This window comes from Drosophila miranda, chromosome 4 (assembly GCF_003369915.1).
Source record: "Drosophila miranda strain MSH22 chromosome 4, D.miranda_PacBio2.1, whole genome shotgun sequence".
In the NCBI taxonomy this organism is placed as follows: Eukaryota; Metazoa; Arthropoda; class Insecta; order Diptera; family Drosophilidae; genus Drosophila; species Drosophila miranda.
The window spans coordinates 18,246,660-18,265,916 of NC_046677.1; the positions used below are offsets into that span (position 1 = coordinate 18,246,660).

The 19,257-nt window shown below is 45.4% G+C and overlaps 4 protein-coding genes across 9 annotated transcripts; 1 reads left to right on the forward strand and 3 right to left on the reverse strand.

Moving 5' to 3' along the window:
- Positions 1-378: 378 nt before the first annotated feature.
- Positions 379-2,404, reverse strand: LOC108163017 (group XV phospholipase A2-like). The gene is made up of 4 exons (XM_017298053.2): positions 1,812-2,404; positions 1,380-1,751; positions 794-1,316; positions 379-736 (listed from the first exon to the last, which is right to left on the reverse strand). The coding sequence occupies exons 1-4, from the start codon at positions 1,972-1,974 to the stop codon at positions 514-516; spliced, it is 1,281 nt and encodes a 426-aa protein (XP_017153542.2). The 5' UTR covers positions 1,975-2,404; the 3' UTR covers positions 379-513.
- A 112-nt stretch (positions 2,405-2,516) lies between these two features.
- LOC108163015 (cell division cycle protein 23 homolog) lies at positions 2,517-4,975 on the forward strand. The gene is made up of 4 exons (XM_017298051.2): positions 2,517-2,624; positions 2,692-3,680; positions 3,752-4,353; positions 4,410-4,975. The coding sequence occupies exons 1-4, from the start codon at positions 2,620-2,622 to the stop codon at positions 4,896-4,898; spliced, it is 2,085 nt and encodes a 694-aa protein (XP_017153540.2). The 5' UTR covers positions 2,517-2,619; the 3' UTR covers positions 4,899-4,975.
- Positions 4,919-8,549, reverse strand: LOC108163016 (ATP-binding cassette sub-family G member 4). 5 transcript variants are annotated; one of them, XM_033392992.1, is made up of 8 exons: positions 8,366-8,549; positions 7,204-7,347; positions 7,018-7,144; positions 6,762-6,951; positions 6,319-6,703; positions 6,138-6,257; positions 5,829-5,962; positions 4,919-5,758 (listed from the first exon to the last, which is right to left on the reverse strand). In XM_033392992.1, exons 2-8 carry the CDS (start codon positions 7,310-7,312, stop codon positions 4,985-4,987), a joined length of 1,839 nt encoding a protein of 612 aa, XP_033248883.1. In that variant the 5' UTR covers positions 7,313-7,347; positions 8,366-8,549; the 3' UTR covers positions 4,919-4,984. The 5 variants fall into 5 exon arrangements, with proteins under 5 accessions (XP_033248883.1, XP_033248884.1, XP_033248885.1 ...); XM_033392993.1 differs by lacking the exon at positions 8,366-8,549 and adding an exon at positions 8,251-8,355 and having other exon boundaries at positions 7,204-7,345; XM_033392994.1 differs by lacking the exon at positions 8,366-8,549 and adding an exon at positions 7,834-8,216 and having other exon boundaries at positions 7,204-7,345.
- Positions 8,550-9,526: 977 nt separating this feature from the next.
- Positions 9,527-18,599, reverse strand: LOC108162880 (ATP-binding cassette sub-family G member 1). 2 transcript variants are annotated; one of them, XM_033392990.1, is made up of 8 exons: positions 18,428-18,599; positions 16,245-16,917; positions 12,092-12,209; positions 11,684-12,019; positions 11,380-11,618; positions 11,172-11,318; positions 10,588-11,103; positions 9,527-10,519 (listed from the first exon to the last, which is right to left on the reverse strand). In XM_033392990.1, exons 2-8 carry the CDS (start codon positions 16,708-16,710, stop codon positions 9,918-9,920), a joined length of 2,424 nt encoding a protein of 807 aa, XP_033248881.1. In that variant the 5' UTR covers positions 16,711-16,917; positions 18,428-18,599; the 3' UTR covers positions 9,527-9,917. The 2 variants fall into 2 exon arrangements, with proteins under 2 accessions (XP_033248881.1, XP_033248880.1); XM_033392989.1 differs by having other exon boundaries at positions 18,021-18,599.
- Between the last annotated feature and the right edge of the window lie 658 nt (positions 18,600-19,257).

The following is a 19,257-nucleotide window of genomic DNA, read 5'->3' on the forward strand; positions in this document are numbered from 1 at the left end:
GAGAATTAAATACTAGTGCAATAAAACAGATTATTCGGTATGATTAAAAGGAAATACATCTAAGTAAACGCTTTGTAAAATACATATAAACAAACGATTTATTAAAAGGAACATGAAAATGAAAACCAATAAAAACTAAACCCGAAAGAAATGAAAATGCAAACGAAACCAATGAAATACTAATGAGAAATAAAGAGCGTTATACATTGACATTAACATTAACACGTGATTCGATATCTCATCTTATAAGCATAAATCAATAAGATAACAATAAAGAATAAATTAAAGAAAATGCAATTTCCACGAGTTGCTTGCGGGCGGGAAGGGGAGCGTAGAGGACGGACGGGTAGTAGTCTGCACTAGAAAACACGATTCGACTTGTGCTACTTAAACAATCACATTTATTTAACATTAAAATTGGCATTATTTGATCGTAAGGGTTTACACTGATCATCACTTTGGATATTTCGTACCAGAGATACTTCATCTTTGACGACTACAACTACTGTCTGACTACGGCTGCTGCATGACAGTGCGAATATATTGGAGAACATCTTCATGCGATAGGATCTTCATGTGGTCCACTCCCTGCAGGGCCAGCGTCGATATGGGGGAGCTCGTGTAGCCTGACCAGTACTTGCAGGCCCGTAGGGAGCGCTGGTTCACAGTGCCATCGCCCGGGCCCATGATAAGCTTGGGCGTTTCTCCAGCAATATCGTTCTTTTTGTACTGTAATCTGTTGGATATGGAATGGTTTTATAAATCTGTAAATCTCTTTCCACAAATAGGGTACCTTTCCACTGTGTCTATCCCGTCGCCGTATAGGCAGTGCAGCTCCACATCGGGGGGACTGAAGTTTTGGGTATAGCGCAACGTGTCCTTGCGCATTTCCCAGCCCGTCATGTAGTCAATGTCGTTGAAGAACTCTTTGAGCTGCGCCATAGTATAGTTACGAGAGGGGGTCGTGGCCAGAACATCGGATGGCTTCCAGAACAACGGCGATGGCAGTAGCCAGGCCGACGAAGGATGCGTAATCTGCTCAGCCCTCAGGATCTTGGCACTCAGAGCGAACGAGTCCAGATCATCGCCCATAGCAAAGACTTTCACTGCCTTTACGCTGCCAGCCCACGCGCCGGCCAGACTTATCTGCCGCCGCACATACTTGTTCTTCCACTCGAGGGTCTGTTGCTGCAGGAAAACTAGTGCCATGGGACTGCCCATGCTGTGCGATATGACGGTGACGGCTGACTGGTTGTTCACCTCGTAGGTCTCCTCGACAAGCTGCTTGAGGTCGATGAAGAACTGTTTGTTCTCATCTGCAGAGATTTTTCAGACAGTTACCAACACGCACTTGCTTTGAAATACTCAAATTATCTCACTTGGTGCTCTGCGGAAGTCGAAGGGTGCTCCGCGTATGTTCAGTTTCCGCTCATAGCCCATGCCCACAAGCACGTTAGCGATGTCCTTGAAATACGCTCCTGCACTGTTCCGCGTCGGATCTATCCACTCCACCACCTCGGGATTGCCCCAACCAGGTATGCGTGTCTCCACTCCCGGGGTATTGTGCGTCGTTCTTGTGGCCTTGTCGTAGTACAACTTGATATTGTCTATCCAGCAGTACACCATTGGAATCACCAGCTGCTCCAGGTCGAGCCAGAGATTGAACCAGTCATGGGTCTTCTCGCACACGAAGTAGGGAGCACTCGACTTGTTCAAGCGGGCATCGAGCTGGGAGCCGCCATCACCTGGCACTAAAATCCGAAAAGAAGGTCATCCTCGGTCGTCCTTGGGCAGAAAATCAATAAACTCACCAAATATTACTGGGGACATTTTAGGCTCTGGCGGGGACGTGGGCGGCGGCGGAGGTATATTCTGCTTGTGCTTCCTGGAAAATGGCCAGGGCCAAGAGCAGTCCGCTGCTTCCAAAAAGATGGTCAGTAGCACCACCAGGAGGATACCAGAGCGGAGTCTCATGGTGCAATGTGTCTTGTGCGTTACGGCGAATGATAATTGTCCAATCGAAAAATCGCGCCACTGAATCGTTCACAGATAAAGGTCTTAACAAGTGAACACCGTCAGTCGGAAATAAATGAATCAGCCAATAACGCCGAGCTATTATAAATTATTTAAATATTGTTGTTTGTTTGCGCAGTTTCAAGTCAGTAAAGAGGAGGGAGAGAGAAGGCATACGGGGAACGGAACAAAGAAGTGATGACTTTTGACACTGGAAGCGAAGTATTTGCAGGGGAGCGGAGCTTGAAGTGTTTAATTCCCTCCCTCGGTGGGAATACGCGCTTCTCTGACAATATTTAAACAAAGAAGCAGTTTTAAATAATATTTGTTGTTGCTCCTTATCGTTATTGCATACTTTGTTATGATCCGCAATTCTATTTTTCTTTTTCCACTGGAATTACTGCACACTGGCCGAACGAAAGCAGTGCAGGGCTGCCATTTTAGCTTGTTTCAGGCTACATCTAGCAGTTTTTCCCTGTAGTTCTTGTACATTGAACATTTTTGTCAAAAACATAAATTTTGTAGATTTAAATTTATATATAATCTTTTCAACATTTTGCCGCTACATTCTCCGAACGAGTTTTGGGATTTGGAAAAACTTTGATCATGGGGTTAGTTCATTTTATTTCAAATATGTTTTGTCCATCCCTGGACCGCCAAATGAATTGTGTCTTGCAGAAAACCCAATATTCGGAAAAAAATGCAGGAGTTCTTTAGCGTGCTGTTACCGGAGGTGAAAAAGGAGCTGCGGCGCGGGATTATCGAGTGCTCCAAGCGGGGGCTCCTGCACAGCACCAAGTGGCTGGCGGAGATGCACCATGGACTCAGTGATGTACAAATTGATAACGAAGCACCCGACGACGACCACACATTCAGCCAGTGCCAGCTGGAGGGCATAGCTCCTGCGGAGTACAGTGATTACTTCCTGGCCAAAAGCTACTACGATGTGCGCGAGTACGACAGGGCAGCGCATGCCGTGAGAAACTGCGAGTCGAGTGTGCCGCGATTTCTCCACTTCTACTCGACCTATCTGGCACGTGAAAAGCGACGCCTGGACTCCACAACAGACCACGCCAATCTCAACGAGCCAAACCAGATGCGTGACTTGGCCGATCTCCTCGCGACATTGAGAGCGGAGTACGGTAAGAGCCGCCTGGACGGATACGGAATCTACCTCTATGGCGTGGTTCTGAAGGCCCTCGATCTGAACCAAGCAGCCGAACAAATGCTGGTCCACGCCATTCGTCTAGTTCCCATGCTGTGGAGTGCCTACCTGGAGCTTTCCCCCTTGATAATGGAGAAAAAAAAGCTGCTCGGCCTGCAACTTGGCGGGCACTGGATGCGACACTTTTTCATGGCTCATACCTACCTCGAATTGTACCTCAACGATGATGGCTTGAAGATCTATGTGGATCTGCAGACGTCGGGCTTCAGTAAAAGCATTTATTTGATCGCTCAAATGGCCCTAGTCTATCACAATAAGAGGGATGTAGACAAGGCCATCGAACTGTATCAGGCTCTGCTGGAGAGCGATCCCTACCGACTGGACAACGTGGATACCTACTCCAATTTGCTGTTCGTCAAAGAAATGAAAACGGAAATGGCACAGCTGGCACACAAGGCCGTCAGCATCAACAAATACCGACCTGAGACGTGTTGTGTGATAGGTAAGAGCATCTCGGCGCATCACATCGAAAGAATCATTTCATTGAGTACAACATTCTCTGCAATTACCCAGGAAACTACTACAGCATACGCTGCGACCATCAGATGGCCATTTCCTACTTTCAGCGCGCGTTGAAGCTGAATCCGAAATACCTCGCTGCCTGGACTCTGATGGGCCACGAGTTTATGGAACTCAAAAACACAAACTCTGCTATACAGAGCTACCGCAAAGCGGTGGAGGTTAACAAGCGCGACTATCGGGCGTGGTATGGCCTAGGCCAGGCCTATGAGATCATTAAAATGCACTATTACAGCTTGTACTACTTCAAAATCGCCCACCAACTACGCCCATACGACTCCCGCATGCTGGTAGCCTTGGGAGAGACCCACGAGAAGCTGGACAAGTGTGAGAACGCCGTGAAGTGCTACTGGAAGGCCATCGACGTGGGCGACATCGAGGGGATAGCCATGTACAAGCTGGCCAGTCTCCACGAGAAGCTGGGCGACCACGAGACGGCGGTCCATTGCTACATCATGTACTGCGAGGATGAGCGGGCAGCCACAGACAAGCAGAGCCTGTACCAAGGCTTCATCACTCTAGCGAACTACTACGAGAAGAAAGGGGACTACGAAAGGGCAGCCTACTATGCGTACAAATGCTTGGACTCTGATGAAGTGGGTACTGCCCCAGAAGTGGGAACAATTATAATAAATGCGTCTTTGAATTTTAGCGCAAAGCGGAAGCCAAGGCGCTGCTTAAGACAATTGACTGGAAGCGCAGTGCCGAGTGGCAGAAGAAGTCCAAGACTCCCTCTGCTGTGGCTACTGCCGAGACGAGCTCCGAGGAGGGGGAGGAGGAGGACATGGAATGGGAGCAGCCAGATATGCGGATACGCGTACCCTTCACCTCCATAGCGACAAAGACTACCTCCACGACGACTGCAACTGCGGCTGCGGCTACGGCTCCGACCGCTGGCTCCAGTGGAGCATCAAGCACCTTACGCGCGGGCCAATCTCTGTCGGAATTGATGCGTCGATCGCATTCCAGTCGTGGAAGCCTGACACCAGCTGCGAGCAGTACCACCACAACGACAGCCACCGTAACCACACCGGCGGTTGATGAGACGCCTGGGCCGTCGAACCCTGCAGCGAATCCCACCGACCGGCCACCCTCGGATGAGGCCAGCTCCATGGACATATCCAGTGTGTCTATTGACTAGGATCCAGCTTGGCGATGCTCTCCACTTGTAAAAATACTTTATTTTCAAGAATTACATTGGGAAACTAAGAAATTGTACTTTGCGGGTCACCTTAGCGCTCGTCTAACACAAAAGTTTACTGTCATGTAAAAAAAAACCAATAGCATCGCAACGAAAATCCCCAGCACAGCCATGTCCCAGCCAAACTCGTCGCCCGCCATGCCGAAATCCCTGAGAAACTGATCTGCTGTTCTGTAGTAGCAAAAGTTCGCATGGCAGTCGAGGTCGCCTCGGCCATAGCCATAGATGGCTCGCAGGAGACCTTCGAATATGTAGCGGAAGAAAGAAAAATCGCAGATGGGGCGCAGGAACCAGGAGAGCTCGTTCAGCCGAATGAAGAAGCCAGAGAAGAGGAGAAACGGAATCGTTCCGCTGGGCACTAGGAAGATTGACATCTGCACACTAAACAGTGTGCCGGAAATCACGCCTACGAAATGGCCGATAAAGCCGGTCATCACGCAGACAGCCCAGCACATGGCAAAGCGCTCGAACTCTGGCGGCTGGCCCGTCATGAAGTAGCTAATGCTGATGAACATGGTGGGGCAGGTCAGCTGGAGAGGCAGGTCCGCCAGCACCTTGGATATGTAGTAGGCTCGCAGAGAATACCAGCCGTTGTAGTATTCCCTGATGAAGACCGCTGAGTCCTGCTGGCAGAGCAGGATCGAGGGCATGGCGTTGCCTATGAACACAAACAGAATGATGAAGAGCAGACAAGAGACGTTGGACACTATTTTGGCGGCATCGCTGCCTATTTGCCAGTACACCACGCCCAGGAGCAGAGCGACCACAACATGCATAATTAGTCGCAGCTGGACGGCAATCTGCGTGGAGAAAGAAGGGTAAAAAAGTATACAGTTAATCCGCAGCGATCGGTGTCCATGATTCACCCACCATATCCCTGGACATGGAGCGCAAGTGGCGCCGAAGCAGCACTCGCAGCTGGAAATAGAACCCCACCTGCTCCTTGACTCGCACCTGGGCCAGGTCTGGCCAGGCAGCTTGTTGGGGCATCTCGATGAGCGCTGCTGAAATGGAAGTTAAGCAGGCAAGGACGGGCGACAGATAGAGCAGAGGAAACAGTAGCAGAGTAAGGGACACAGAAGGACAGAAAGTATGCAATGTGGATGCAAGATGCAAGATGGGTCTGTTTAAGATTAGCCACACTCAGATTTAATGTCAGGCATAGCCTGTGCGACTTACCCTCCTCACCCACATTGAGCTTCTGGATGTTGGTGCCGCTGGGGCAATGTGTTAGCTTATTCTGGGAGATTAGCGACTCACAACGCTGCGTGGTGGAGGATTCGCTGCACACATCCAGCACTGTGGGCAGGAGCAATAGCGTTAGGATTTTCTACGAGTACTATCTGCAAATTTACTATACCAAAATCTGCTGGATTATAGTACTGGGGACAGGTGTAGCCAGACCCTTCGAAGGTGGCCAGCATTGTTCGCTGCTCTCCGGCGTACAAGACCTCGCCATGAGCCAGGACCAGAACATCGTCGAACAGCTGCATGAGTCGGGAGCCCGGCTGATGCACCACGCACACGACAATCCTTCCATCATGGCACAGGCGCTGCAGGTGACAGATCACCTGGTAGCTGGACACACAATCCAAGCCACTGGTGGGCTCATCGAAGAACATGATGGGGGGATTCGTAGCGAGCTCAATGCCAATGGACAGACGCTTTTGCTCGCCCCCGGAGATGTTCCCCACTAGAGTCTGTCGACAGGACTGAAGCTGCAGTATGTCTATGATGTCATCTATCTAGGGAGTATTCGTATGTGATTAGCAGTGTGCTGCCTAGTGATCTTCTTCTACTAACAATCTTTTGCTTCTCCTGCGCGCTTTTAGCGCTGGGCGTCTTTAGGTCTACCGAGACCCACAAGGTCTCCTCGACAGTCAGCAGATTCAGCATTTCAAAGTCCTGGGCAATGTAGGCCGACATTTTTCTGAAGGCCATCAGATCTCTGGGCCGACCGTTCAAAAGGAATCGCCCCGAAACTCCTGTGATTCTGTTTGTATAGACAGGATTGTGTTTAGTCAGAGAATCCCAAGGATCGGTGAATTGGCTTACTCACTTGAAACCAGCCAGAGCATTGAGCAACGTGGTTTTACCAGCCCCTGATGGACCCAGAATGGCCGTCAGTCGGCCCGATTTGAAGGTTCCGCATGCTTCGTTCAATATCTGAATGGAACCCTTTTTGGCTGACGAGAGAGTAGCAAATTGTGAGGCATATGACGAATGCGCTTGATAAAGCACTTACCAGTCTTCAAGTGGTAGTTGACTTGGCTGAAATGCAGCTCCAACGACTGCTGTCTGGTGTGGGCCAAACCATTTGTTTGCCTTTCTCCAACGTTGTCGTTATCGGGCATTGTATGTCTGCTGCTCTTTATTTATGATCGATTCTGTATAGAATGCGAAGTTTGATTATGCGAGAGATATCACCCTCATGCAGGCGGTCAACAAACCACCGAAACGAAACTGAACCGACTGCCTTTGTGAACTCTTATTGAATGCAAAGTTAATTTTAAATACTAATTCGATGCGATTGCCCCTGCCTGGGAGCAGGCACCCAACACCCAACGGCCGAGTCGGAGCTTTCGGTTATCTGCCGAATGGCTGAGACGCTCAGGCGGAATCATGGATAATCTTATCGCCCGAGACTTGATGGATCTGATCAGGGTTGTCCAACCCGACTATACTTGTTGCCCAGGTACCAGGCTGTTTTTCAGGTCAAACTTTGTGGATCTTGTCCGAGGTTCGCTAATTGACAGATTATCTAATGGCTTATAGACTACTGCAATCTAGTAAAAGTGTAATCGGAAAATGCCTGCCCCCTGGTGGCATTGATCTACAAATGTACAGCTTGCACTATCAGCGAATAAATATTTACCCTTCGGGAAGCGACATGTACTCTGTTGGAGTCTGTAACATGTGTCATACCCCTTGTCCCCAAAATCCATCAGCCAGCCAACACGCGAGAAACCCGGGTCAATTTATTAATTGGGTAATTGATACAATTTTTGCAACAAGAAACAAAGACCGCTGACACTCCAAGTCGCACATTTGAATGAACATTTTTATCAACACTGTGTATATGTATGTACATACATATGTATGTCTAGATCAAACTGCGTATTATACAAAATGTGTAACTGAAATTGCACTTGGGATCGGATTTTGCCTTGCATGAGCAGCAGCAGCTGCTTATCAGTGAATTCTTGTGTAGAGCCGTATAACCGGGAATTTTGCGTTTACAAAAGGCAATGAGCAGTGCTCAATGGAACTAAACGATTACTATTATATTTACGTATTTTTGCACAAGTTATTCGCAGCGTTCCAGTTGGTCATAAAACTGGTTTTCCTCATGGGCTCGAAAGTTTTTCCCAACGAACGCAAATTTATATACTTATTGCTCCAACCATTTAAACACCTCCAGGTTTGCCTCTTTATTGTTTATGGTTGTGGCAGAGTAAATAAACAAATCAACTTCGAGTCACGATTCGCTGCCCCCTCCCGTGGGCATCGGCTTTAGTCAATTAAGATTCGCGAGAAACGCGACGCACTCCCGATCACCAGCGGGCGAACTTTCCATTGATATTCAAAACGCAGCACAGCTCGCAACGTTTTTTAAATTACTTTCAGTGGACATTTTGACCATTTTCGTCGTTAGGTGCCGCGGCGTCAAACTCATCTCTGTGTAGTTCCCATGTAGCAGAACTAATACAAATTTCGATTTTATACTCAAGCAAGATCGATTTTTTGCTGGCGAAATCAGTGATGATATTTTCTAGTCTTGCAGAAAAGTTCATTAATATCGGAAACCATGTTTTGGTTTCTTCTTTTAAATGCAGCTGCCATCAATCTTTTCAATATGCATGTATTTGGACACTTCAAATTTGATTTTGATATGATTACCGATAGATAGAGAGGAATATCGATAGATATATTTTTCACCTCTATCAGGTATATTTTGACGTAGAAATTGAGCTGACGGTATGTCAATTTTTCGGCATTTAACGGTATATTTAATAAGCTAAAACTTCCCAATCATTTTAGAGACGCTCAAAGAAAATCACTGAAACAAAATAAGTAAGTCATGAGTGGAAGTCAGAGCACATCATAACGTAACGGGCAATGGACCACCATATGATATAGTGGTCAAATCTGATCGATTACGACGAATGATCTGTGTTATTATCATAACTATCATGAGAATATATGTACATATGTACATATATGGAGCCATAAACAAACAAATTGAAAAATGACACATTTGGCATTGTCGAACACATCACAAACGGTTCTAAGTCTAATTCAGACTCTGAATAATTATTTATATTATTATATTCATCTAAAATTCTTTCTTATAATTTGTACTTTCTTCAAAACATGAATATCACAAACAAAATTGCTTTTAATTTTTAGATACAATTACAATATATCCTTTGTTTATTGTCATTCACAATTTTGAAAAATATAACTTTATTTTGAAGCTATTCACTTTCTTCCGTTAGATAAGCCAAAAGTCGTAAAAAAAAACTATTTTGTTTTTTCCAGCGAAAGAAATTATAAAATAATTATACTTTACGTTTTTAAGAAAGTATTTTAATAAGGTCTGAAAATCAGACTCACATTAAAACTAGTCAATAAATCGTTCATTTCATTAATACAATACAAAAATACAATTGTGTGTACACTATGTATGTTATAAAAACGTTATATGCAGGCATATACAGTATTGACCTCTGTGGTGTATCGTTTTATGTGTGTATGGGAGGGGAGGGGAAGTTTTCAGTTATGTATCACGATTTCCTTATGCTCTACTCTAGACTTCTTCAATCTTTGGCACAAAAGTTCCTTTCAAATAAATGCTTAAAAAGAAACCATAAATTTAAATCCAGCTTCAATCTGTCATCGGAATGTGGCAGGAGGGTTCCTTCCTCTTCTGCAAGCTTCTCAGCGCCAACCTCCTCCTCATCTGAACAGTCTGAGTCGAAACGACATGATGTAGAAGGCAATGATGCGTAGGAAGACAAACAGGCAGAAGAGAAAAATGATGGCAAACTCATAGTTGGCATCGGCCATGTCCAAATTCTTGAGTATATATTTGGGACGCGTCATGTGGCAGTAAATCTCCTGGCAGTCGAGGCGCTCTCGACCGTACCCGAAAATGGCCATCATAGCTCCATCCAGACTGTATTTAAGAAACGATATATCGAACATCCAGCGCATGTAGACGGGAGCATCCTTCTCCATCAAGAAGAACCCGCTGAACTGAAGAAAGGGGCAAATGAAGAAGGGTCCCAAAATGGAGCCCATTTTCAGACTCAACGCCGCTCCCACCGCCAGTCCAATGCTCTGGGCCACCAGAGCTGTGAGGAACACGATCAGGAAGAACAGACCGAACCTCCACAACTCCATTGGCTGATGGGTCATCAGATACGTTGGCACTATGAACAGTGCACTGCATATGATCTGTATGGGGAGTTCAGCCAAAGTAATGGCCACGTAGTAGGCTCGCAGGGAGTACCAGCGGTTGAAGTGTTCCCGCGACACAATCGGGAACTCCAAGGGAACTACAAATTAGAATCAGAATTCGAATTAGATGAAGGCTTTACACAATCAACTGCATGGGGTGGCCTACATTTAACGAGTATCCCGGAGAAGGCACAGTACATGATAAACATGATCGTGTAGAAAACGTAGCGAAAGATGTTGAGCGTGTGTGCGGCATCATTGCCGATTCCGAAATACAAAGCTCCTATCAGCAGGCCGGTGATCAGGTGTATGGCAAATCGCATCGTCGTTAGCGAACTGTCCCGCCAAATGAGTAGGAAGGTTCTTAGCAGCAGAATGCTGAGCTGTCGATAGAAGGGCGTGGCATAGATATTATCACGATTGCATAGATGGCTTGGATCTAGCTCTATTGCTGGCTTCGGCTTTTTATTTTTCTTTGGCTTGCAGCAACTATCGCCGGACTTGCTTCCGACATCGCCGCTCCCAATGCCCGGCGTTTGACTGTCCCAGACACGGGAGGAGAGCTCATTTATGGGCGTCAGGGGCTTAAAGCTGCTCGACTGGTGGTAGTGCGCGGGAAGGCCAGAGGTCGACATTACAGGAGCTGTGACTGGTGTGATCAGTCCTGCTGCCATTAGTTGGTCTGGAACATACAGAGCAGAGAGTGAGTGAAGAGTGCCAGTATATGTAGATTTGATTGGATATTCTTACCAACTTTCTTCATGGCCGCCAATTGTGCGACCCGTGCGGTTCTGTTCTGCCTGTAATCCTCATTTCGGCCATTGTCAATTAGGGCCACAAGCTTGTCCACCTGGTTCTCATCTTCCGTATCATAGTCATGCGTTGCTATCTCCATTACTACGAGAGAATGCACTTATTATTCGATGGGATAGGGATAGGAGTGTGCTATCAAAATTACAGTAGTCCGCTGGATTGTAATACTCCGGGCAATGCAGATTGAGGGCCCCCAGGAAGGGTAGGAGGTTCTGTGAACCGCCCGCGTAGATGCACCTTCCCTCGGCTATGGCATACAGATAGTCGAACATGGCAAAGGTCAGGGCCGTCGGCTGGTGGATGGTACAGATGACAGTGCGTCCTTCGATGGCTAGTTTCTTCAGCAGGTTAATCAGCTGATTGGAGGTAAAGCTGTCCAAGCCGCTGAATATGAGAAATCAAGTGAGTTCCGTTCCGCTATTCCGAACTATGGAGTCTGCGCAACTTACGTGGTCGGCTCATCTAGTATTAGCACGGGGGGATTGTTCACTAGCTCTAGAGCAATGGCCAGACGCTTCTTTTGCCCTCCGCTCAGCTGTCCTGTCATCGTATGGCGGTTCTCGTACATCCCAAGGGCTTCCAGGATGCTCTTCACCCGCTCTCGCTTCTCGGAAATCGTCATGTGTGGGCCAATCTTCAGGTTAGCCGCAAAGTTCATGGCCTCCTTGACAGTAAGGAAGGCCTGCAGACTCGTGTCCTGCCTGATGAAGGCCACATTTGGCTTGAACGCCTTCAGGTCCCGCCGATTGCCATTGACCCGAAAGTCTCCCGTGTAACCAAATGTTCTAGGTAGTGGAAGAACAACTTTAACTGGTAAGCAAGGATGGAAATCCGGATAAGGTTCAGGGTTACATTACGTGTATCCTGAGAGGATGTTAAGCAGTGTGCTCTTGCCAGCTCCAGAGGGTCCTACGATGGCACTCAGCTCGCCAGACTTAAAGTAGCCCGTCGGACCCTGCAGGACGTATTTGGTTTCTGTAAGCAATTCATGGCATCAATATAAGTTACAGCTCATTATTACAGAAGTTGTTAAGAGGTGGATTTGTGAAAGATTATTAGATCCTGACTCGATCCGAGGACTCACTTTTGCTGGCTTTTTGGGACAACAACAAATCCTATCAGGGAAACTCGAACCTCATCACGTACACTACATGTATGTTGTTGTCGCATTCGCATTGCTTTTTGGAGCAATAGGAGTGAAAGGATTAGTTGGGAGCAAGGACTTGCCCACCACTACACTGCAGCTTACATTGAACAGGACTTTTCTGTTCAGATCTATCTACATAACATATGTACTTAGGTACAAGCTATGCACCCCTCCAACCACGAGTCACATTTAATCAATAGGGGGCAAGAACAACCAAGACATTAGGATTGAGATTACTGCACATGTTGCAGCTGTGCTGCAGGCTGTCCCACATTCCTACATATGACTATTCCAATACTCATTTGTACATATGTGTACATCCCCAGAATCTCTCTGGTCGCTGTCCTCCACTGATAAGTGAACCGAACCTCATATTCCCCCCGCTCGGAGTCGCTCAATGCTGGCTAATCGCCTTGTGCATGCTTTTCATTGTGTTCCATTTGGCGTATGATAATGCCATAAAGGAATTTAAGTTCAATTTTCGAGGAGTGGATCGGTTCGGATCGGATCGGAATTGGTATTGGAAGCAGGCTGTTTCGTAGGGCAGAATACATTGTAGTCGGGCACGCTGAATGTCGAGTTAATCTGCCGATTAGCCATCGCTACTGGCCAATCTAGATTCCAGGGGTCTGGTGGGGAGACTTATCAATCAATTTCGATTCGCGTCAAATCTTATCGCAACAGTTCCACGAGTATGACTAAAAGTCGTATACCTAAGTGCCTCAATGCTTTTTCTTTGGCGTTACGGGCTGATGGCCAGATGGTGAGCCAAAAGAACCCATGGAGCAGGTGTCTGCCAGCCACTTTTATTGCATTCACATTGTTTGGCTCGAGCTGACTTCCTTATCACTGTCATGTGGATGGCCTTGTACCTGGTATTGCATTTTCAAATTTGGATTACGGGCATATGCCAGCCAGAACAGTGCGTTTCAGAGCTAAAGGGCAGCTCAAGGTTTAAGGTTTATTTCCGTAGCAAAAACGGCCTGCCACGATGAATGGCCACTAAATACTCGGATGTATTGTAACAAAATAGCATCAGTATATCTAATATGCATATCTAACTCATATTCACGTAATACCGTAGTAGAACCTTCATTACCTATCGTTAATAGCTCGGACAGAAGTTGACCGAATAAAGTTACTTGGTGTAACATGTAGCAGTAATAGTACAGATTGTTTGCAGGATTGTTTCAGGCTGATTAAAACTCAACTCTACAGAGCTTGAGGCACATTCGATTCAATTCAAACTACGAGTATATCCCATACTTTTCCTATGAACAATAGCTTTTTCGAGTACACAACGAGAGATCTGTAATGTGAAAGAAGAACCTTTGACCATCGTGCTAGTCGTTCATTCTTTCTATAAGATATCCTATGTACATTGTTTGTCAGTAATCAAAAATATGCTATGTGGGTTGTTTGTTGATTAATTTGATCCATCTTCTTGTATATTTCGAGAACTATTTTACTATTTATGTGGAATTATCGCTCCATGATGCGAGGTCTCATGCTTTTGAGGGTCTCTTTCTTGATGATCGAGAAGAGACTCAAACAGAATTAAAGCAAGCCAGAGTAATTGTCACGCTCTTGTAATCATTTATGTTTCAAATTTTAAATTTAGTCGTCCCGGATATCTTTCCCAGCAATCGTAAACTTCTAGAGCACGCAATCTTTAAACTGTGAAGCGGAAGCCCCAGCTGTACACGTCACCTGACTCATCTCAAAGTTTCCAAGTCCAAGTCTATTCTGTAGTTATACATATATGTGGTATGTTTATATAATTGCCAATGTTAGGCCATGTTATGACAAAATCATAGAAAGGGAAAGCAGGGAAACTGCACTCACACATAACGGCGATAACGGTGACACGCCACTGAGAGCCAGAATCAAATCCATTTAATGGATCTTAAGTGATATCAATTAAAACGTTTGCGCCTTTTTCATGTAGCTAAGAATGCTGTTTTATCGGGAGGTCAACAGATCCTCCCCCCCAAGCTAATGCCCAGTGTTTCCATCAAAATACGTGTACGTGCAAATCATTAATTCGTATTTCCGTTGTCGTCTTTACTAAATACATATGTATAACATATACCACTTGTCCGCTATGTTTCGTAATACTAGTAGTTCAAATCGTAATCGCTTGAAGTCCGAATGTATACGATAGAGCTAATCGATTTTCTTTCGTAGGATTTTCCTATTAATTAATCGGAATACAATTAATAGTGAAGAATTCATGTATGTCACAGCTACATATACCATATATATATTTCGAAGCATTCATTATCGGTTCCCACTGCTGTTGGCAAGGTGATAAAGCTTGTTTATAGATATGGAACAACACGAGTAACATTGTACCGCATGTGTTTCAGTATTATGTTTCAGAAGTTGTCGGCTAGGTTTCAGGGGAATACTACTGCTTTGAGTGGCCTTGATACGGATACGAGTGGAGAAGTCAAGGAACAAATTGAGTCCATATCTATGATTTGTTGGGCGTATGGCTTGGGTGCACGTCCCCTGAACTTCGCGTAAAGTGGGACACCTCAATGACTGATTATAATTTAATCTAGCATAGGATCTAAAGACTAGAGCGTCGTCCTTTCTTTCTCTCATGATAAGTATGCCCCCAGTAATATTCAAATTATTTATCGCTTACATTTTCAAAGCTTCAACTAAATGTCATGTGTGTAATCAGAGTCTGGCACGTGTCATAATTCATACCAGGACTCCAATTAAATGAGTCAACGCATGAGTCATATGCAAGACCTGTTCACTTAAATGTCCATTAAAGAATTCCTATCTATCGAAAATACAACACTGATGATTCATTCACACGATTTTCTGTCGGTACTCGCATTCAAATCGCTCCCCGCTAAGTTGTTTGAAGCCCAAAAAGATAAGCACAAACATTTATGGTATCCAGTACATAACAGTATGTTGTAAGTTTCGACTCTTATCGGCAAAGTAAATCTGTGGGACTGTCACACCCAGAGAAATTATGCAAATTGGTGTAAGCCGTGGGGAGGTGCCCTGTACATGCGATTACATATAGTATGTACACATGTATGTATGTATGTATTTCCCACTTATTACAGTGACCTCCCTATTTGGCCCTGACCATGTAAGTAATTCAAGACAATACTTCTTTGATTCCTGTATGCAATTTGTTTAATTTAGTTTAAAAAGCCCTTTGAACCCAAGTGATTCGCTCAATCAGTAGCTTGTCAATATATAACGACAGCTGCATAACACATTGTGTTGTCCGAGTATTATATGTGTTGTAAATTGTTCCACTGGTTCTTCGTACCAGTCTTGAGGCAATACTTGAAGACGAAGCAAGAAGCATTGAATAATTAATTACGTACTGGACGAAGAACCATGAAACTTAAAACTGAGCTGCAAATCGGAAATATTCAAAGCTCCCTCCGCAATAAGAGAGGATTATCTGTACATTAATTAACTGTGACCAAGTCAGTTTAAAAATTAATGAACCGAGACTATAGCCAATTGCACTTTATTCCCTGCTGATGATATTTTAGATAATTATGGCTTAATTCGGTGTTTTATGGTGTACAAATGAACTCGCGTTTGACAGTGCAGAGAAGTAAAGCTACTGAGGCTTATCCCACACACTATATACCGTCCAAATTGTTGGCGGAAAATTATAACTCCTAGCAATGCGTGACTGCCACTCGACAATTAAATATGTATACGATTACGTGCATACTATGTGTATGCAACCCTGGGGATGTTCCTATAGATGGTATCTTAGGCGTAACTAGAATGGCATATTTAATATGAAATTACATACTACTCTATGTAGTAGATGGTATCTTCTGACTTAATTCGAAGGAAAGCACACTTACCCCTCTGGAAGACACCAAACTTGCCGCTGTAGCGAATGTTGTCGAAGCCGATATTGATCTTCTTGATGGTTTTGTACTGTTCGTGGGGGAATATGGACCCGCTCGTGCTGCTGCTGCTGCGATGGCAGCCGCTGTTGGTGCTGGTGTTGTTGCTGGCGGGAGAGGCGGCAGCCGATATTGAGGCAGGCGTGCCGTAGATGGATGGGCCGCTGTCCGACAGAGCACTGTTCTCGGTCTCGGCCAGCGGTGCATCGTGCGACTGGGGCGAGACGGCAGCTGTGGGTCTGATCTGCAGCGTCAGATGTGGCGGGCGCTTGGAGGACAACTTCTTGGTGGGCACAGGGGTCGTTGGACGGGGTGGTGCTGTCAAGTTTGAGTCGGAGCGAGAATTGAGACTGCTTAGCCGGATGACGTCAGAACTTGTTACGTTCGGGGAGACGGCACTGGCCAAGCTCCAGCTGGACATGGTTTCGACGATGTGTGTGTGTGTGTGTGTGAGGAGTATTTATTATCACTTTTGATCTTTAGGCCTTGCCAACCTTCACCTTATCACTACTTGGGTTCACTTTTATCTCTCCAATTTAAAATTAACTTGCCGCCAGACTCGAGCTTTTAAACATTTTACGTTTTCATTTAATTTCCTTTTTCGTTTTTCGTCTCGTCTTGCTTAGGCCTGTATTCGAGAGCGGCGTCAACAATTAGAATAACTTATATTTTGTTGTCGCGAATGTGTTCGAGTGTGTGCGTGTGTGTGTGTGTGTGTGCCCAGTTCTCATTTTAATTTTAATTTCGCTCTTTAAAAGACGCTTTGTGACTGTGTGTGTGTGAGTTCATTCGCTTTTTGAAATCGGGGAATGGGAACAAAGTGGGGAAGCAGACTGCCATATAATAAAAAGTCGAACGAGAAGAGAATCATACATACAACATACATATGTACGTACATATGTATGTCGGGGGCGGAGGTAGCGGAGCGTTTGGCGTTGCCAATCAGACCATGCCCTTAACAAACCAGAATAACCGACGCCCGTGAAAAAACCACTGGGAGGGTAGATGGGAGCGCAGAGAGGCCCATGAGAGAGCATAGGCAATGTTTGGCGGCTGCTGCAGCTACATAAACACATACATGCATATGCATACATATGTGTTTTATCTTCTTATATTTCTTCTGTTTATATCTCACTGTCTCTCTCTTTGCTACACGTGTTGCGTTGCTGCTCCCCGACAGCTGTCCCCGCATGGAGAGCGAAAGAGGGCGATGCATAGACAAATCTACTGGCTCTCTTGTGGGGTAACGCTAATGGTGACAGTTGAATGCCCTACAAGTACACTGCTCTAACGAAACTTTTGCGTTTTTATTGGTTATTGGTTGTATTATTCACATTCTAATTCTTTTCGTTAAATTCGTTAGCCCACCTTGGTGGGCGTGGCATCTGTGAATGGCAGTATATTTCCCGTTTCACAAACTTTTTCGCAAAACAAATATGCTCGCACTTTTCGTTTTGTTTTGTAGCGTACGCCAAATGCACTTAAAGCCTCATTTTTAATGTAAATTCATATTTACATACATACACACATTCATACGAATGTATACTTTGGCGCGTCGTACTCTCGCGCCTTTGTTTGGACTCGACTCATCTACGCTTGGGGCGCGGGTACAATTACAGCGCGATTGAAACACACTTTTTAATTACACATAGTTTTTGTTAGAAATGCAGCTTCTACGCACACATTCGTTAATAGTTTAAAAATATCCGTAAGCGAAACGATCGGGCCTACCTACGCCAGCTGATATTTCTTTCGGTGTATGAGTGTTGGCCTATCCATCGTCTTATTTTCCCCTTTGCCAGCTCCACCGTTCTCGATTGTAGGTTCCTCCTACTAAGTATTTAGTATGTAGTTCTCAAGTATCAGGTTCTAGTTCTCCCCTCGTCGTTGCCTGCGGCTTATCGCCGCATGTGATAGAAGCAGGTGGGACCCTGGAAGGGGGTTGTTTGAGGGGACAAAGTCAAAACCCTCAACTCAGCTCAACTGCTGCAATGTAAACCACAAAATATTTTGTTCGATTGGCGAAAGGTCTACTGATTTTCTCTATATGTAATAGCTGCGCCTGATAAGAGCGCATAGAGCTGCATACACAAACACACACCCGCACTGCGCATCGACAAATTAACGGTTGAGCATACCGCGCGTAATTATATGTACGTCTCTTCACAACACAGAAATACAACGAAAATAGAAAAAAACGCGCGCGTTGGAGCGACCGAAGGCACGATCTTTAACGGTGCATGGGCACGAAATGAATTCCACTTGTGGGGAGCGGCACCGATGAACACAATTGTGGAGCTGAAAAATATGAACGCTTGACTAGCTGATAAATGCTCACATAGGCGAGCAATAGAGAGAAGAGCGAGAGAGCGCCAGCAAAGACATAATGTAATCAGCTGTCTGCCATTTCTCTCCCTTTGGGCAATCCTACAATCCGTTTGGCAATGGTTCTTGCTACTGCTCTCAGCTCTCAGTGGGCTGTGTATGTTGGGCTGAATGCATTGCGTTGTTCTTTCTCTGCTGCTGCTGCCACCCCCAAAGGCCAGCCCTGTAACGACTCCTTTGTGTCCCAGCCACTTATGTTACAACCGTATTTCCTTTGTCACAGTCCCGCCAGCAAACAAAGCACGCAGAAACAAGTCAAACCAGTTCCCCTGATGACTTACATATGCGCTGTTCTGGGCCATGTAAAGCCATCACCAAATAACGCTTCCAATTGGTGGTATATATATTCCCATAAAATCGCCAAAGAAGGTTTGAGACGTTTACGGTTTTTAGCAATGTTTTGATGTTATTTAAATAAAATCGCCTAAATGTCCCAACCATCTGGTAACGCTGTATCTCGTATCGATAGTGATCGTAGAAGAACTTGTTAAAAAATGAAGGGTGCTCACGCCAATAAATTTGGTGCGTTCGCCAGAAATAACTAAACTGGCGGGCGAATATATTGCTGAAAATACAAAAATAA

Bases quoted from the DNA above. Each gene is read 5' to 3' on its own strand.
- LOC108163016 (XM_033392992.1), bottom strand. From the start codon at position 7,312: ATGCCCGATAACGACAACGTTGGAGAAAGGCAAACAAATGGTTTGGCC. The intron at 6,952-7,017 runs GTGAGTAAGCCA...CTATACAAACAG, and splicing joins AATGCTCTGGCTGGTTTCAA to AATCACAGGAGTTTCGGGGC. The intron at 6,258-6,318 runs GTATAGTAAATT...TCCTGCCCACAG, and splicing joins CTATAATCCAGCAGATTTTG to TGCTGGATGTGTGCAGCGAA.
- LOC108163017 (XM_017298053.2), bottom strand. From the start codon at position 1,974: ATGAGACTCCGCTCTGGTATCCTCCTGGTGGTGCTACTGACCATCTTT. The intron at 1,752-1,811 runs GTGAGTTTATTG...TTCGGATTTTAG, and splicing joins AATGTCCCCAGTAATATTTG to TGCCAGGTGATGGCGGCTCC. The intron at 1,317-1,379 runs GTGAGATAATTT...AAATCTCTGCAG, and splicing joins CGACTTCCGCAGAGCACCAA to ATGAGAACAAACAGTTCTTC.
- LOC108163015 (XM_017298051.2), top strand. The intron at 3,681-3,751 runs GTAAGAGCATCT...GCAATTACCCAG, and splicing joins TGAGACGTGTTGTGTGATAG to GAAACTACTACAGCATACGC. The intron at 4,354-4,409 runs GTGGGTACTGCC...TTTGAATTTTAG, and splicing joins AATGCTTGGACTCTGATGAA to CGCAAAGCGGAAGCCAAGGC.
- LOC108162880 (XM_033392990.1), bottom strand. From the start codon at position 16,710: ATGTCCAGCTGGAGCTTGGCCAGTGCCGTCTCCCCGAACGTAACAAGT. The intron at 12,020-12,091 runs GTAATGTAACCC...TCCACTACCTAG, and splicing joins AACATCCTCTCAGGATACAC to AACATTTGGTTACACGGGAG. The intron at 11,319-11,379 runs GTAATTTTGATA...ATTCTCTCGTAG, and splicing joins TTACAATCCAGCGGACTACT to TAATGGAGATAGCAACGCAT.